The following is a 17,190-nucleotide window of genomic DNA, read 5'->3' as shown; positions in this document are numbered from 1 at the left end:
AAAATTGTAACCCTCCCTACTCTTAGCTTCGGTGTATGGGTCTTTGATAAATTTTATGACAACTTATATACGAAAATGCAACCAAATCACCTGAGATCAAACTAAGCTTAACCTCAACTAAAGTCTATTCTAAACCCTAACCCAAGCTTAACCTCAACTAAAGTCTATTCTAAACCCTAACCCAAGCTTAACCTCAACTAAAGTCTATTCTAAACCCTAACCCAAGCTTAACCTCAACTAAAGTCTATTTTAAACCCTAACCCAAGCTTAACCTCAACTAAAGTCTATTCTAAACCCTAACCCAAGCTTAACCTCAACTAAAGTCTATTCTAAACCCTAACCCAAGCTTAACCTCAACTAAAGTCTATTCTAAACCCTAACCCAAGCTTAACCTCAACTAAAGTCTATTCTAAACCCTAACCCAAGCTTAACCTCAACTAAAGTCTATTCTAAACCCTAACCCAAGCTTAACCTCAACTAAAGTCTATTCTAAACCCTAACCCAAGCTTAACCTCAACTAAAGTCTATTCTAAACCCTAACCCAAGCTTAACCTCAACTAAAGTCTATTCTAAACCCTAACCCAAGCTTAACCTCAACTAAAGTCTATTCTAAACCCTAACCCAAGCTTAACCTCAACTAAAGTCTATTCTAAACCCTAACCCAAGCTTAACCTCAACTAAAGTCTATTCTAAACCCTAACCCAAGCTTAACCTCAACTAAAGTCTATTCTAAACCCTAACCCAAGCTTAACCTCAACTAAAGTCTATTCTAAACCCTAACCCAAGCTTAACCTCAACTAAAGTCTATTCTAAACCCTAACCCAAGCTTAACCTCAACTAAAGTCTATTCTAAACCCTAACCCAAGCTTAACCTCAACTAAAGTCTATTCTAAACCCTAACCCAAGCTTAACCTCAACTAAAATCAAATCCTAATGTGCCCTAGCAATAGCATTACCTAAAATCTAAAACAATCACCCCAAAACAATGGGAGAGGGGGTCCGGTTGCGGTCAACAAAACAGTTTCAAGAGGAAAATCTATTCGCAAACGATCATTAAAACGAACCTTCAGGTGTGGGATTGTCCTCATCATCCGGGTCATCGTTGCCTTGGCCATTATCAACAAAATCGGTCTCTCGGTTACTTCCTTGAAGTAGATCTTGGTATTCCTTTTCCTTGAGGTAATCCTCGAGTTCCTTTTGACTGAGTGTCCCCATGTGGGGCAAACGTTTAGAATCCGAACCGATCACTCCGCTACAACTACTATCGTCCGAATCAGACGTGGCAGACACCGGTAACTCGTAATTCCCGCTAGAAGTGACCTGCGAGAAAAACAAAACGGGAATGCGACGACGATTTAGTTAAACTAGGCGAGTTTGAATCGCGGTGCGCGGCGCGCGCCACTAAAACCACGAGGGTACGGGTAGTACAGGTCGTTACGTAACAGGCATTCGCTCGAAAAACCGCGAAAGTGTTACGAATTTGTATATAGTTAGAAAACGCGTTGAAAGCGATATACGTAAGCCGAGAATTAAGACAGCAAGTCATTAATGGGAAAAAAGAAACCTTTCTCTATATCATGTAAGAAAGGAGACGGGATGAATAACTTTACATAGACCTAGATTCGGGCCGGTAAATTAACGGAACTGTATAGTATAAATTCAGATTACTGTTACCTTACAGTTTCTGTTGAAACAATGGTAATTTCCCTCACCATTACAATAAACATTAAAACTAGATGCACGGCGGATTTCTGGAGTTACCTTACCATACTTTATATAGTGTGTTTGTGAAAGGGGGAGTGTTCTTTGGACCGTTTTTATTCGAAAATGTTCCAAGACTTTTTTCGTCCGTGTCACCGTTTTCAAGTTGAGATTGGGGCGTTTTACGGATGACCCCTTAATTAAATTAATATTATCTTTAAGTTTCTTACTTAAATTTAAGGGGCCATCCGTAAAATACACTAATCTTAACTCGAAAATAGTGGCCCGAACGGCAAAATGTCACGGATTACATTTTCTTCTCAAAATCGTCCAAAGACCACCCCCTTAATTTCTGACAGAACCCCCTGTATGCGTGAAATATATGGTTCAAGCTAAACGTACCACATTAGAGATTTTCGATAGAGTAATGGCAACCATTGTTATTTTCCCATTGATGTTAATACAATGTGAAGCTGTAACTGTCATGAAGTCTCTTTCCCATTTAAAAATAAGTAGATTGAAAATTAAAGGAGACGGGACTGTATATCAAGCCCCGCTGATGTAAATATATTCGTTGATAATTAAAGGCGAGAGGATAAATCTTTATCTTATATTATATTGTTTGAAAGCGTACATCCATGATATCTTTTAATAACCTTTGAAATATACAAATACGTGGGTTCTAGTAGTATAGTTACATTTTTGAAGCGCAATAGGCTTAGCTCGAAATCTTCCGTGATCGCTAAATACGTAATTAACTGAAACGTTTGTTTCTAAACGTAATTTAACTAATAAAAGGTGCCCAGTTACTCAGCTTCATCGGTGTACACGCTATATAAGATAGAATATAGAAAATAAATTTTGGAAACATTTAAAAGCCCTGCCTTCGAAAGTGATTGAAGGATTTCGGGTTAGCTAAGAGTGAATCACAATTATACAACTAAAGTTGTGGATTTTGTATAACAAAAAACCTAAACATTTTACGATGATATAAATATAACAGCCACAATAATGATATAAAATGTTAATAAAACTCCTAATTACCAGTTTAACGTTTTCTTCTAGATTTACACAGTAGAAAATGCAAGAATTTTTCAACAATCTCATTTGAAGCTATTTACTCAGTTAAATTAACACTAATAACAATAAGAAAGAAATTAACCCAGCTTCAGAGTAATACAAATTCACACACTATACTCGCGACTGATATTATGACAGCAACAGCGGGAGGAATCGAGTAGAAGTTAAATAAGGTGTAACTGTATAAAACAGACGCCCTAATTCCAGTATCAACTATATAAAAGATTCCCAGGAATCGAATGAAAAACGAAATACGCAACGTAATGAAATAAAAGGTAAAGTTCGACTTACTAATAGTTAGTCAAATCAATAGACTAATTGTTTTTCGGAGAATTGTTTTCAACAGTCTTACGTCGCCTCCTTCTATTCACGAAAAAGTTTTTCTAATTTTATCGCTTTTTGCGCAATAATCTTATTCGCGTATGCTAGTTAGAAACCTACAGTTTATCTTATCTTATTGCTTTTATCGGCGAATTACAATCGAGATAAGAACCATATTTTACGGCCCGTTTTAAATCCTGTTATGATATTTCATAATGGATCTTTTTGGACAAAATATTCCGCTTTTCATTATGTTTTATAAAAAGGCTTCGATAACCTTCTCGAGTCCATAAATGTTAAGTGTATGATACGAACTTATCGAGCTATATCTTTAATTTCCCCGATTACCTTAATCTTATATAAAATTGAGGTTTCAAAGAGTTTTTAATGTAACAAAGAAATAAAACAGGTCCTTTTGTATTGCAATGTCTTAACGAGTCACACACACACACGGAACTATGAGTAATCTTATTTTGCATTTGAGGGTTTGTAACTTCTGAAAAAGGTGTTGATTACCTATGTAACAACTGTTTTATTTCAATTAATTATTCCATAACTTCATAGGATTTGTTCCATAAGTTTGTCACTGGTTACTGAGATTTTCATAGAGTGATGTAGGTGAAAGGTCATAGATTCTCGAAAAGCGACGCCCGGTGAGGCGCTGTTTAAGGCTAAGTACAGACTAAATAGGAAGATGGACTGCAAAACCGCGTGTAGTTAATTCTCGCTTGTTCTCGAAGTAGCTCTCAGTAAGTCTCTAGCATTACGAAGTATAGGAAGTGTCATACTTAGGGAACATATCTTATAAACTTATGATTATTGCTATATTTATATTCGTAATTCGACTGGTAAGCAGCTATTTCTCTAGTTCACAGCACTTTGATCTCAAGATGTAAGTTGTAATACCTTACAGACACGGAAAAAATTCTCATTTCTTAAATACCTTCACATAACACCTAACAGCTGTAAACAGTCGTCAGATCTAATAGTGCATCATCAGTTGAAACCCTGTTAATTATATAGTCCGAAACAATACTGTCTACATTTTTTCAAAATTTGTTCATAAACATCAATTCACCGATGAAGAGTTGTAAACACATTAAAACACCGGTTTAATATTGTCGTTATCAAAGCGTGTAAACTGTACAAATGTTTTATTACTATTATTAATTACAAAAATTCTATGAATTAAAGTAACAAAAACCTTAAACGTCAAAAATAATAAAATTAATAACAAAAACGAATACTAATTCACCATAGTAAAATTATAATATGCCATAATTTTCAGTTAAGTATTTCGAAAATCAACGCTAAAATACCGACTAACATCATGCATAGTTTTCTTTAACAGCTATCAACGCCAGTTCTCAATTGTCATAATTGTTTGACCCTGGCATATACAGGATGTTCCTAAGAAGTGTGCCATAAATGAAGGGGGATGATCATTGGGCAATTTTAGTCGAAAATTTTCAATAATATATTGCCGTCCGAGCCACTGTTTTTGAGTTATGATTTGAGTGTTTTAAGGATGACCCCTTAATTAAATTAGCATAGACTTTGTTTCTTAATTAAATTTAAGGCGTCATCCGTAAAACCCTCAAATCATAACTGGAAAACAGTGGCCCGGACGGCAAAATGTCATAGAACATTTTCGACTCAAAACCGCCCAAAGAACAGCCCCCTTAATTTATGACAGACTTATCAGAAACACCCAGCATAATCCTACACATTTTTTGCCATTCAGTATTGTAAATAAAAAGATTTTAAAGGAAATTACGCATGGGAACAACGATCTTGGAGTGAGACATTTTTGTGATGTTTGAAACAAAACACCTTTGCCATCATCAACAAATTTCAGCCCTTTAAAAGGGGCTTCCCTTATGCTTAGGCGTTCAAAAAATACGTCTTAACAACCTTTCACGGCTAGACATTTTCAGAAAACAAGCGTAAGTCCATTACCTTATCTTTATACAACGGCAATAAACCGTCAAAGATAAATTTCAACATACCGTTCAAATAAAGATCACCTGATGTAGTTTTTATCGCTGCGCGTCTCTCTTAATCCGCAATTTAAACTTTGACCTATTGCGTGGAAGACACCCTAAGTGAATGAAAAATCATTCAAGGAGTCCGCTTTGTTTCCTGAAAAAGAAACGGAAATCGTATACGCGCGAACGGAAACGTTCGTTGGTTGATTTTAGGAAAGCAGAATGAGAAGAATGACAAAAGATGTATAGCGGCAAGGAAGCCCCTCAACTAAAGGGGATATTTTAGGCTGCCACCTGCCAACCGTATTATCAGATATCTACCTAATACGAGGTACAGGAGCATTGAACCGTACACTGCATAGATGCTTTTTGTTTACCTTATAAAAATGAACTTAAGTAGTGTGACTAGTGTCTCGACTAACACGGAATATAACTGGATTAATTTTTTGATAATGAATTTATTCAGTTTCTCTTAGAATAATTAACTGTAGACTTTAACGCACGTGCAGTTTTGTACAGAGGAAATGACCATATAACCTAGAATTGCAGAATTTAAAATTGGATGAGCGTCAATTGGGTGACTATAAAACCGACATAGTGTCAATTGGGTGATAAGAAATTTCATTTTTTTAAAAGGGGAAATTTGTTGAAAAACAATAAAAGTTTGGTGAAAGACAAAACTTAACCTAACTGAATTAAACCAAACCAAACGCAATCTAAGCTGACCTAACTGAACTAAACCAAATCTAACCCGACCTGATCCAACTGAACAAACCAAACCTGATCTGACCTCGTAAAACAAAATTTTGACCATCCAAATTTTATGACTTCCTGCCATTTTTAAACTAAAATTTTTAATTCGCCTAATTGATGCTTTGTCAGTTTTATTGCCACCCAACTGTCGCTGATCCAATTTTAAATTCTCCCAATTGTAGGACACCTAATTTTCAGCGCTTAAAATTGTCGCGCTACCAATTTTCGGACACCCACTCGTCGTCACCCAAATGTCTTTCACCCAGTTGTCGTGCTCCCACCAAGAATATGAACGAGTATGGTAGCTGGGACCTTAAAAAGAATCTGTTAAAGTACTTTTGTAATTAATATTTGCAATAATAATGGTGGAATTGATCCTACACCATAACTTTCTTAAGTAACAAAATTACTCATAAACCCTCTTCACTATCTAAAAAGTAATGGTAAAAGGTCTCTTAGCTCATTGTTATCGTTCTTCCTGATGTTTTATTGCCTTTTTAAGCTTGAACCTGATAATAGTCTTCAATTTCTTAGTGTTTCTAAGCAGATAAGTCAAGAGATTATGCATTATGGCTTTACTTTCCGAGATTTTCCTACGTTTTTTCAGCCGTATAACCTGGAGAATTTATTAACTTTCATTTAAGAATAATATAGCGATTGCTCCTGTATAAAGCTATTTGAAAATGGATATTATATACGGATGCTATCAATTCTTCCTGGACAAATTTTCCCAATATAAACAAGAATTAAACCCAACAACCGTACATCCCTTGCATCCTTGACCAGTATAAGTCAAACAGGAACTATCTGTTAAAGTGGTAAATGTACAAACGTTAGGCCGTTAGGATTTTTTGATAACTTTCAAATCGCCTAATTAAAATCGGCGTAATATTCAAAACCAAAAACCATATTTCAATATTACATAAACACTTAACGATAAAGCAAAAAACAAGTTTAAATAAAATACTGGTAGCTGAAATAATATTTTTTCTCAATTATACGAGGTGCTAGGCAAACTCGCCAGGAGGAGGCGGGGTTGTGTCCTGCCTGAAGGATCATGAAATTCCCGTTGTCGGTATTTCTTAACAAAGAGTGTTTACTGTATAGATAATCATTTAAATGACACCTTTAGGAAAAATAATTATCGTTGTAAGATTATCATTATTATTTCAAAACACTAGCTGAATCCGCCGAAGGAGCGTGTTGAAAATGCTTCAGGCTTGCGGTTGGTAAATATATTTTGAACCCCAGGTCTTATAACCTAACTCGAATTCAATGGACAGTAGCAGAAGTGAGATGAAACTCGAAGTGAAGGGCTCTAACATTGGTAATAGATCCTGGCACTAGTGAACAAATTTGAGGATTTTATGCCGCTTCAATCGCGCCTACACTACAGAGAAAAACAAATTTCCTACCCCCTTCCCCTTGAACTAAAGCCGCGGAACAAGGACGCCTGTACTTTAATCTAGTTCGACCGTCTACCGCCACGAGCGTCTCACGTTTTGGAGGGAAAATTCAGAAACCGCTACTAGAGGGCCAACCGTTGGTGTGTTATCAAGAATATTCACTTTCGCCGAGTGAAGAATTTGGTTAGCTCAGTACTTCTGGTCTCATCTCACTTCTGACAGTAGCAATGAACCTCAACGGACCATTTCGATGCAAAATTCAGCCCTCCATCGTGCTTTTTTGAGCCTGCACTATAGCCTTTTTTATCATGAACTCTCAGAGATGGCAATGTATCAACCCCTTGTATGCCTCGATTCTGAGGGTTGCCTACCCCCTTTTTTCCGTCTAAAAGGTCTATAGGCCCTAAAAGAACATGATTTCTGCAAGACTATTTATTTACTAGGTTAGAATGAAATTTTATCATAAATCGGCGAGTTTTTCAAAAGGTGTTTTCACTGTCATTCAAGACAAAGCACAAGCCGTCTCGTGAATTATATTTTGGCGAGAATACAATAGGCCATTATCGAAAGGGGGCCGCAGTCTTGTCTGCTTAATATTGGGTTAGATGAGGCTTCAAAGTTAACAGTTCAACAAAGTCCTTTGTTTGAAGCCATATTTAATGTCTATGGATCCACATACTAAGAAAACAAGGTGGCCAAAAACCAGACTGTATTTTACATTCGACTTTTGAAAAGGGTCTGTTGGATCATACCAGAAGTAAGATGAGACTAGAAGTAAAGAGCTCGAGCATTGGTAGTAGATCCTGGCACTAGTGAAAAATTTGAGGATTTTATGCCGCTTCCATCGCGCCCTACACTAGAGAGAAAAAAAATTGGTTGAGTTCCAAAAAATTTCCTACCCCCTTCCCCTCAAAGTAAAGCCTCGGAAGACGGACGCGGGTGCTTGAATCTAGTTCGGCAGTCTACCGCCGCGAGAGTCTCACGTTTTGGAGGGAAAATTCAGAAACCGCTACCAGAGGGCCAACCGTTGGTGTGTTATCGAGAATATTCACTTTCGCCAAGTGAAGAATTTGGTTAGCTCAGTACTTCTAGTCTCATCTTATTCATGATTCATGTTTTAAAATCACGTCTTTAAAACTGAAAATCTCAATATCTGTTCCTTCAGCGAAACGATTTTGTATACTTATCTTTTACATTTTCGTAGCTTTGTCTACAAATTCAGCTTTTTTAATTGACTTATGGTTTCCCATAGCATACCACAAAAACGTAGAGAAAAAAACCCCGTGATCATAAAAACATTTCCGAAACCTTCTCGCATTAGTGAAACAAATAATTTCTTGTTCAAGTACAAAGATTTCAAACGCTCGTAAAGAAAAATGAAGTATCTTTCGTATTCATAAATTTTCGCTAGGCAATCAAGCGAACACTTTCTAAAAAGGTCAATGATTCTCCGGTAAACTACAATGAGGTTTTATCTAATGACTGTTTTCTATTTCATTTGCAAATTAACTCAGCTGTCAAAAGCCGGAGCGGATGTCATTTCCATATCATATATATAAGGAAAGTTTTATCTGATGAATTAATTGAGCAGTTTATTTAAATATCAAATAAATATACGACTGTCGGATTGTTTACTTAAGTATGTAAATTCATCAATGACTCTCCTAATATTAATCTTGTGCTGACTATGTGGAGGTTTTCATGAACCCTATTTCAAACTGCGTACGATCAAAGTATACAAGACTTCTCTTCGAGAGAAGTGTACCACAAAGCGGAGTAATTGTATGATTCTTCCCAACATCAGAACATTTGGAGCAAGGTTACTAAACCGAATAACATACGTGATAAATAGTTCCCTCACCGTTACTCTATTAGCGCTTAACTATTTGTCAAGGCGCCTCTTGTGGACTTTTGTCCCACGTCAAGACGAGGTTTGTGGGTTGATTGCTGAGGATTTATTACCAAACAGTTTTAGAATTCACCCCACGGTGCGATGCGCATCTGAAGTTTGATGAGCAGGAGAGCAAACCAAAAGGGCAAGCCTGGGAAGAATCCGAAGAATCATGTTACATAACTAAAGCATAACGACGATACAGACATACAGTGTCATCGTTCTATTATCCCCCTGGTACGATCATGTTATGACTATTTTATTTTATCCTGTCGAGGACACTGCCACAAAATTGAAGCATTGAAGTACAGAATTATTTGGAATGTACCCACACCCAAGACTCGGGAGTAGGGTGTCGTTCCTACTAACGAGTGCTTCACGGCATGACGTGTCGGACTCCGGCTAAGTTTTTGATTTGTCATCGATTTCATTCGATGTGTCATTTGTCGATAATTAACTACTCTTCATACCATAAATAACATTTCCCCTTGGTGGAGAGATCACATGTCTGCATGTTAATATAAATCCTTTAAGACTTCTGCCTAATCGTAAGACTATCATGCAAGGTCGCCATAGATAGTCTGACAGGCATGATTTATATAATCAAATTTTTATCCTAATCGGTCGTAAAAATTACCCGAAGGCTACAGAATGAATATATTTTGTTTTATCTACAAATAAAAAGATAAATAACATCATACGCTGGGCAAATACAAATATGAGCGTAAAACCAGTATTTGAAGAGTACACGTACAACTGAGGATAATACAGAAAACTTCCTAAACCGCGAGAAAAATTCGAAGCCTGAAGGTCATGGGCGGACGACAAAAACATACACCAGCAACACCCAATTATCGTGAAAACATAATTAAAACATGTTTTGCATTTCCCCTCCAACGTGCAAAACGTTAAGTTCTATTTTATCAATGAAAATTCCACTAAGGGACAAAAATGGGTGGGTTTACGAGTCTGTTACGAGATTCATGATATACATCAAACAAAATTAAGTAATTATGAAATTTTATTGCCCCGAGCCAATACAAAAAAGCATTGTAGCCTTTCAGTTTGCGCTATCACATGTTTGATCGACAGCTATTTCCTAGTATAAAACACGGATACGTGAGATTGTTTCTAAAGATAACTAGATGGTATTTTAATTTTTTTTTAAAGAGTTAGGCCTAACAAACATTGGCAAAAAAAATCAGAATATCCAAGTGGTACAAATAATTCATTGATAAATATAGCTCGAAATTTATATAAGTGAAACATCATATATCCAAAATTATTGGATAATGCTGGAAGTATGCATGGAATCTTTGAAATTACTCTGGTCATGGGCTAAACACACAGATTTATCAATGAACATGAAGGAACAGATAACCTCAGTGTTCCATGCAGTGACATTGAAAATGATTCTCATCAACACGTATCCTTTTCGACGTAAAAAACGGGGTAGGCAACCATCAGTATCGAGACCTAAAAGGGGGTTGATACATTGTCGTCTCTGCGCACTCTCATGATACTAAAAGACTACAGCGCAGGCGCCAAAAAGCGAGATGGAAGGCGGTGTTTTACCAACGTTGTCTTCCCCTTTAGTTACATACAAATGATTTATTCCAAAAACAAAGTAATTTTCAACACTAGAACTCTAGCTCTTGCTACGATTCGAGATGAGAGACATCGAAAACAATTATGATACAATTACTTGCTTAACACTTATTTGGGAGATGGTATGGGGCGGTTTTTTTGAAAAATTGAGATTGGAAAAAGGAAGGAAAGGCAAGCGGGTGACCAAACCCAATCAGGACTGTTGAATAAGGAACAATCAAAGGACCCTTAAAGTACAGTAAAGATCAAGACGCAGTTAACGAGCAATTTCAACCGAAACCATAACTACACTCAAATTATAAAGGACCCTAACTTGAATTTCACATTATAAGTATTATCATAAGTTCATGAGATATGTTCCATAAGTTTCTCACTGGTTACTGAGTGCTTGTCATGAAGTGACGTAGGTCATAGATTCTTGAAAAGCGACGTTTGGTGAGGCGCTGTCAAAGGCTTAGTACAGACTAAATAGGATGATGGACAGCAAAACCGAGTGTAGTTAATTCTCGCTTGTCATACTTATGGATCACATCTTATTAACTTAGGTTATTATCGTAGCCTTGAGAAATGGTAATTTTGAATTTTAATTCTTAGAACTAAGAAAATTAGACCGCAAGAAAAAAACTACCGAAAAAAAGTTAACGCTTGGTCATACTTAACTCGTTTCTCGCCCCTCATTAGCTATGACTAAAACGTCAATGCTTGTCGTTGTGCATTTAAAAGTACTGTTAAAGGCTCTTACGCAACAACTTGGGTAAAATCGGACAATAAGTGGCAATTACCTACATAATGCTATCTTTCAATGTCAGAGATACTGGCGGCAAGAGGCGGATACACGATTGACCGAGAGAGCGTCAACCAATTCTAAGTTAAATATCTTTTCTATGAAACACATTATATAACTCGTAAGTAAGGCACGCCTTCAAAATGAAAACGTCAATAAAATTAACGGTTGTTTACGTGATCTTAAGACTACAGGAATATAAAAATAGTCGTTCTACAGAAATCAGAAATAGCTTTTATGAATATATTAAAGGCTTCAAACAGCAACCAAGTCATGAATTTTACAATTATTCCATCAATACTGAACCGGTGTATTACTACTCGCATTGATATTAACGAGAAATTGTATGAAATTCAGGCCGTAATGGACTTGCACTTAAGTGAATGAATTTTTCATACATGCATTTTTTCATATAATCAGTGAATAACATCAAAGATTTGTAAGATATGTTCCATAAGTTTGTCACTGGTTACTGAGAGCTTGTCACGAAGTGAATAAGGTGAAGCGTCATGGATTCTCGTAAAGCGACGCCAGGTGAGGCGCGGTCAAAAGCTTAGTAAAAACTAAATAGGAAGATGGACTGAAAAACCGAGTGTAGTCAATTCTCGCGTCGTTCTCTAACTAGTTCTTAGAAAGTCTCTGGCATTAAGTGTCATAATTACGGAACATATCTTATAATCTTATGATAACAATGAATATTCAACACCATAGGTATCGTTTGAATACATCGATTCACAACCACAGAATGAAAGTGGTATTGATTCTTAAGTCTATAATTGGCCTTACACTGTTATTAAGCAGGTTCGGCTTTTCGGCTAAGATCATGTGTTAAGCCCGTATTTTTTTAAAAGATCGCTTGATCTACACAATTTTCGTGGAAGAATTGTATAAATTCTTCACGAAATCAATAAGAGAACGTCATAATAATAGACATTGTCATTTCCGCAAAGTCTGTTAGTTCGACGTTGCACTTTCTGTTATAAATCGTTAGTATTTTCGACCAACGGGATTCGGATGGGCAACGGTCCGAAGCTCGCGTTCTAGGCAATGACTTTTCCACTCCCTATGGTTAGCAAAATTTACCATTGTGATAAAGGCTGCGTGACATCCATTCGAATTAATTATAAGGCGCGGTTCCTCGAAACATTTTTGGTCTAGAAATTATCAATTGCCCCGAGATCTAGTAGCAATTACTTAAGTTCATCTGTACAATACCAAACCTTTACTTTTGTAATATTTTCACCGATATATAGTTAACATCGTGACACAGAGACTGACTTTACGGATTGCTAACCCTTGTCATGATAATATGTTTTTCCAATATGTACCGAGACAAATTGGATTTCATAACTAGCCCTAAAATATTATATTAAGGTTGCGTAAAAGCTAGATCTTAAGTAGAATTTTCAGACAGACTTGGGCAAATTAAAAATTTTCAGTGCCTGTTAGATAATTAGAAAAATTCAATATTGTAGATATTCGCTGTTTCAGCCCCTGAACGCATTAAACAGTAAAACTGTTCATTCTTCTAAATGCCTATAAAGCAAAAGCCAAACTGCTTTATGTAGGAAACTGAAATTTTGCTATTAGTCATTACTTTTAACAGAAGGATATAATAGAAGGATGAAACTCTGTATCCTCTTAATACTTTAGTGATGTAACATGATTCTTCACAAGTTCCCCCTTTTTGTTTGCTTTCCTGCTCATCAAACTTCAGATGGGCATCGCATCGTGGGGTGAATTCTAAAACTGTTTGGTACTAAATCCTCAGCAATCAACCCACAAACCTTGATTGTCTTGACGTGGGATAAAAATCCACAAGCGCATTGGAAAATAGTTGAGCTCTAGTAGAGTAATGATGAGGGAACTATTTATCGCGTATGTTATTCGGTTTAACCATGTCTAAATGTTCTAAAGTTGGGGAGAATCATGTTACAGTTACCCCGCTTTATGGTACACTTCTCTCGAAGAGAAGTATTACATATTTCTGACATTAATCAGTTTTGTTTTCGCACTATCCTGAAGCTAGGATTAAAGAGATATCATTTTGTGTAGCACGAGAGACCGAAGAGAAAAACTAGTGCGTTTGTGAGAGGTTGTCAGAGGCAGACACAGTGGTAATTGAATCTATTTATAATTTTTTTTCTTTTTTTACGTGATTAGAAAATGGATTCAACCCCTGCACTCATTTAAATTTTTCGAAATTATTCTTCAGGAAAATTAGCAGCCCTTCAAATAACTCAAACTTAAATCGCTAGATCTTGTAATCTTTCACCAGTATATCAATAAATTAAACATACCAAACTATTTCCATTCCTGGTTGAAACTTCGGAACTAAAACCATTCCACGAAACACAACGCACAAGTTCATGTCGGCCTTTTCCACTAGTTTCAACGCCTGAACCTTTTTCGTTGTAATCTCTAGCAAATCCAAGTACTTGATGGTTCCGGCGTAATCCACCAAGAAGAAACCACTGCACCGCGGATTGAAACGGTACCGACGATGTCATGATCGACACTCACTCAAAACATTCAAGAATTCAAAGACGTTCTTGAGTTTCGATGCAACGAGCAATAAACGCCACTAGAACAGTAGGTCAAGACTGCCAAGACCTCATCGACTAAATCGTGAAACTTATTCACACGATTATGTAACGGTTTAAAGACGACCCTGTAGCCAAGTCCGAAAAATACTTTACTGAGGTGTTTTCCTTTCTTCGTAGAAAAACGAAGAAAAAAGTACTTTTCTTTAAGAAAAATATTCAAGATAAAAACGACCACTTAGTTCCGCCGTCCGGTTTAGGTATTTTTTAAGTTTCTTAGTAGAAAAACAAACGAAAACAAAACAACACCCTTAGTTAACGATTAACCACAAGGTGGGGATAAAGGCGATGGCATCCAAAGTAAATGTTATTGCGCAAAAATTCTCCTACGTCTTCCCAAGATGCATTGGTTGCCAACGAAACTAATATTCGCGAGGTAAAATATAAAACGTCTAGCTGACCTTCAAAATTAATAATTCCGTCAACGACAAGTTCATTAATGATTTAACGAGAGAAAAAAAAATATTTAGATCTGAAATATAAAAAAAAACTAAGAAAGAAATCTTGGCATATCAATCATACTGATAACGAAAACATCTTTGACACTATCGCCGAAAGTTAGGTATTGACCTCGCCCGTTTTTTTTATTTTACAAGATTACGCTCAATGCTTTTCACAAATATCATGGGGTATAACTGATTTTTATCAATCAACACCTGTACATTGGAATACGTCAAATATTTGGAAACACCTGATCTTATAACACTACCTAGAAACACCGTCCTAAACGCGTTGACTGAGAATTTTTAAAACTTGTAGATTTTTAGTAACAATTGAGGGCTTGTGGTACACTAATAACACGCCAACCTACAATGATAATAGCAACACAAGTAAAATATTGAACCTCTTCTTTTCGCGAGACTTGAAAGAAGACATAACATTTCAACTACAAGACCATCTGAGTCTTACATGAATTATTAACAATTTGAGCGATATAGAAAAATATTTCTAAAGTAATTTAATTTTTTTTTTCTTTCTTTTCAAAAGAAAAACATTTGCTGCGAATAAAGCCACTGACCGGAACGTATGGTTTAAGTTATAATGAAACAACTTAAAGCTAAAATTGGTTTTTTCTTGAATACGAGGAAACTACTTAAGAATTTTAAGCAACTACCGGCGAACAGCCATAACACGTGTGTATTCGCAGGGTCTTAGAGTTTGAATGAATTTGAAATAAAAAACACTAAAAAAAAATTTATCGAAAATATGTTATAGGGGAAACATATTACGCCGTATCGCCTGGCGAACTGTTATTTTTTGGTAATGAAAGGCCACAAAACTCATCATCTTTATCCCATCTCGCTGGAATTCATTAGCCCACTTCCTCAAGAAGGTCTGGATAATTTACAATCTTTCCACCAAAGTACTGGTTCGTTTTACCCTCAGGGTTTTAATATTTAAAAAATTCAACGAGCCATGTTTCGCGTGACTTTGCACGAGTTTTGTGGTTATTGTAATTTTTGGGTAATTTCGTGTTTCTTGGAAATTGCCTGGATTTTCTAATTATCACAGTTTTTGTTATTATTGGGTTACTCAATTAATTTCTAGTGTGTCTTTATGACGTATGATTTTTCAAGGTCTATGGAGCGTTTGAATTTAGTATTACTACGCCATTTTTCTACCCATAACCAGGAAATTATAGAGGTAACACAGGAATCCTTACCTCTCCGTTAAGTAATGATGGAACTTTTAAGATGAGGTTGGTTTTTGGGTAAGCTGCCAATTAACGCTTAGGCCATGTTAATATTAATAAAGGATATAATTTAAGCTCCTCCCCCTTCTATAAGTATCATAGCTGCATAATATTAATTCTGTGTTCCTCTGTAATTTTCCTCCTTGGCACCTTGGCACATTTGATCACTAGCGTTGTCTGCAACGATTTTAGCAAAGCATGCACATCTTTTGTAAAATATTAAATGAGAACTTTATGTTAACTTCATCCAGATTCTGAAATTTCTGAGAACTTATCAGTGACATCCAAAGTTCAAAAGATACGTTAAAGAAGTTTGTCACTTGTTACTGAGATCTTGTCATGAAGTGACGTAAATGAAACGTCAAAAATTCTCGTAAAGCGACGCCTGGTGAGGCGCTGTCAAAAGCATACTACAGACTAAATATAATTATGGACTGCAAAACCTAGTGTAGTCGATTCTCGAACTAGCTCTCAGTATTCAGTAAGCCTCTAACATTAGGAAGTATAGAAGTCTCATACTTATGGAATATATCTTATAAACTTATGCTAATACTAAGTCACCTGTTTAATGTACACACGTAAAGTCCATTAACGATACGTAACCCCTAATTTTAAGGAGCAATTATTTCTCTTCATTGCACGCGTACGATAACGTGTCAGGGACCTTTTCTCGAATAAATAATCGACAATTACGAAATTGATATGGCCGGATTCACACGGTTTGCACCGACGAATTAAACGTTTAAATTACAACCTCACTACGGTTTGCTACGTAGATTAAAAACCACAACAAAAGACACCCATCATCTCGAAAGAGGCGCGAAGATAAATGAAATTCACGAAAATGGTGGTTTGACGCAAGAACCACCACCGGTATCGCGAATTCCTCGGTCTGGCTAGCAACTTACAATGTGAGAGCAAGAAGCGATATCTAGTTTACTAGGGAGAAGGTATAAATTCGCCACATTTCTAGTTTTATCTCCGATCCAAACGTAGGTTCGGTGTTAATCCCCGCCTCTAAATTACAACCAGAATCTCATTGGTTCTTGAAAACTCACGTAAGCGAGACGCGAATGACGAAAATTACGTATTTTCCGACTGAGGAGAGGCGAAATAGCCCGGCCTCCTTTTACGTCCCCCTTTTTATGAAAGGGGGGAGTGGGACTATGGCGCGCGAATACTTAGGCATCTTATATATTCGCCCTAGTAAACTAGATATCGCTTCTTGGTGAGAGTGAATTAAAAGGGTCATGCATTATTTAAAGAACTATTATGTCATTACGCTGTTAGGTCAGCACCTAAGACACAAGAAAAGAGCCAGTGTGAGAAAATAGCAAAATTAGGTCACGGTCTTCTGACCAG

General features: G+C 36.5%; 1 protein-coding gene across 4 annotated transcripts in view; it reads right to left on the bottom strand.

The window, feature by feature from the left end:
* Positions 1–17,190, bottom strand: part of conu (Rho GTPase-activating protein conundrum) — a 110,408-nt gene that overhangs the window by 86,240 nt on the left and 6,978 nt on the right. For 2 of the 4 annotated variants that reach the window (XM_089858732.1, XM_089858731.1), the window contains exon 2: positions 1,065–1,320. In XM_089858732.1, coding sequence (XP_089714858.1) covers positions 1,065–1,215 — 151 coding nt within the window. In that variant the 5' untranslated portion in view covers positions 1,216–1,320. Of the gene's footprint in view, positions 1–1,064; positions 1,321–5,111; positions 5,384–13,832; positions 14,219–17,190 lie in introns of those variants that run through there. The other 2 variants (XM_089858729.1, XM_089858733.1) reach the window with 2 other exon arrangements.

Source organism: Phalangium opilio, unplaced genomic scaffold (genome assembly GCF_054372755.1).
Source record: "Phalangium opilio isolate 3A_F unplaced genomic scaffold, DU_Popi_V2 ptg000329l_1, whole genome shotgun sequence".
In the NCBI taxonomy this organism is placed as follows: domain Eukaryota; kingdom Metazoa; phylum Arthropoda; class Arachnida; order Opiliones; family Phalangiidae; genus Phalangium; species Phalangium opilio.
This window is presented reverse-complemented; position numbering and strand designations above follow the sequence as displayed.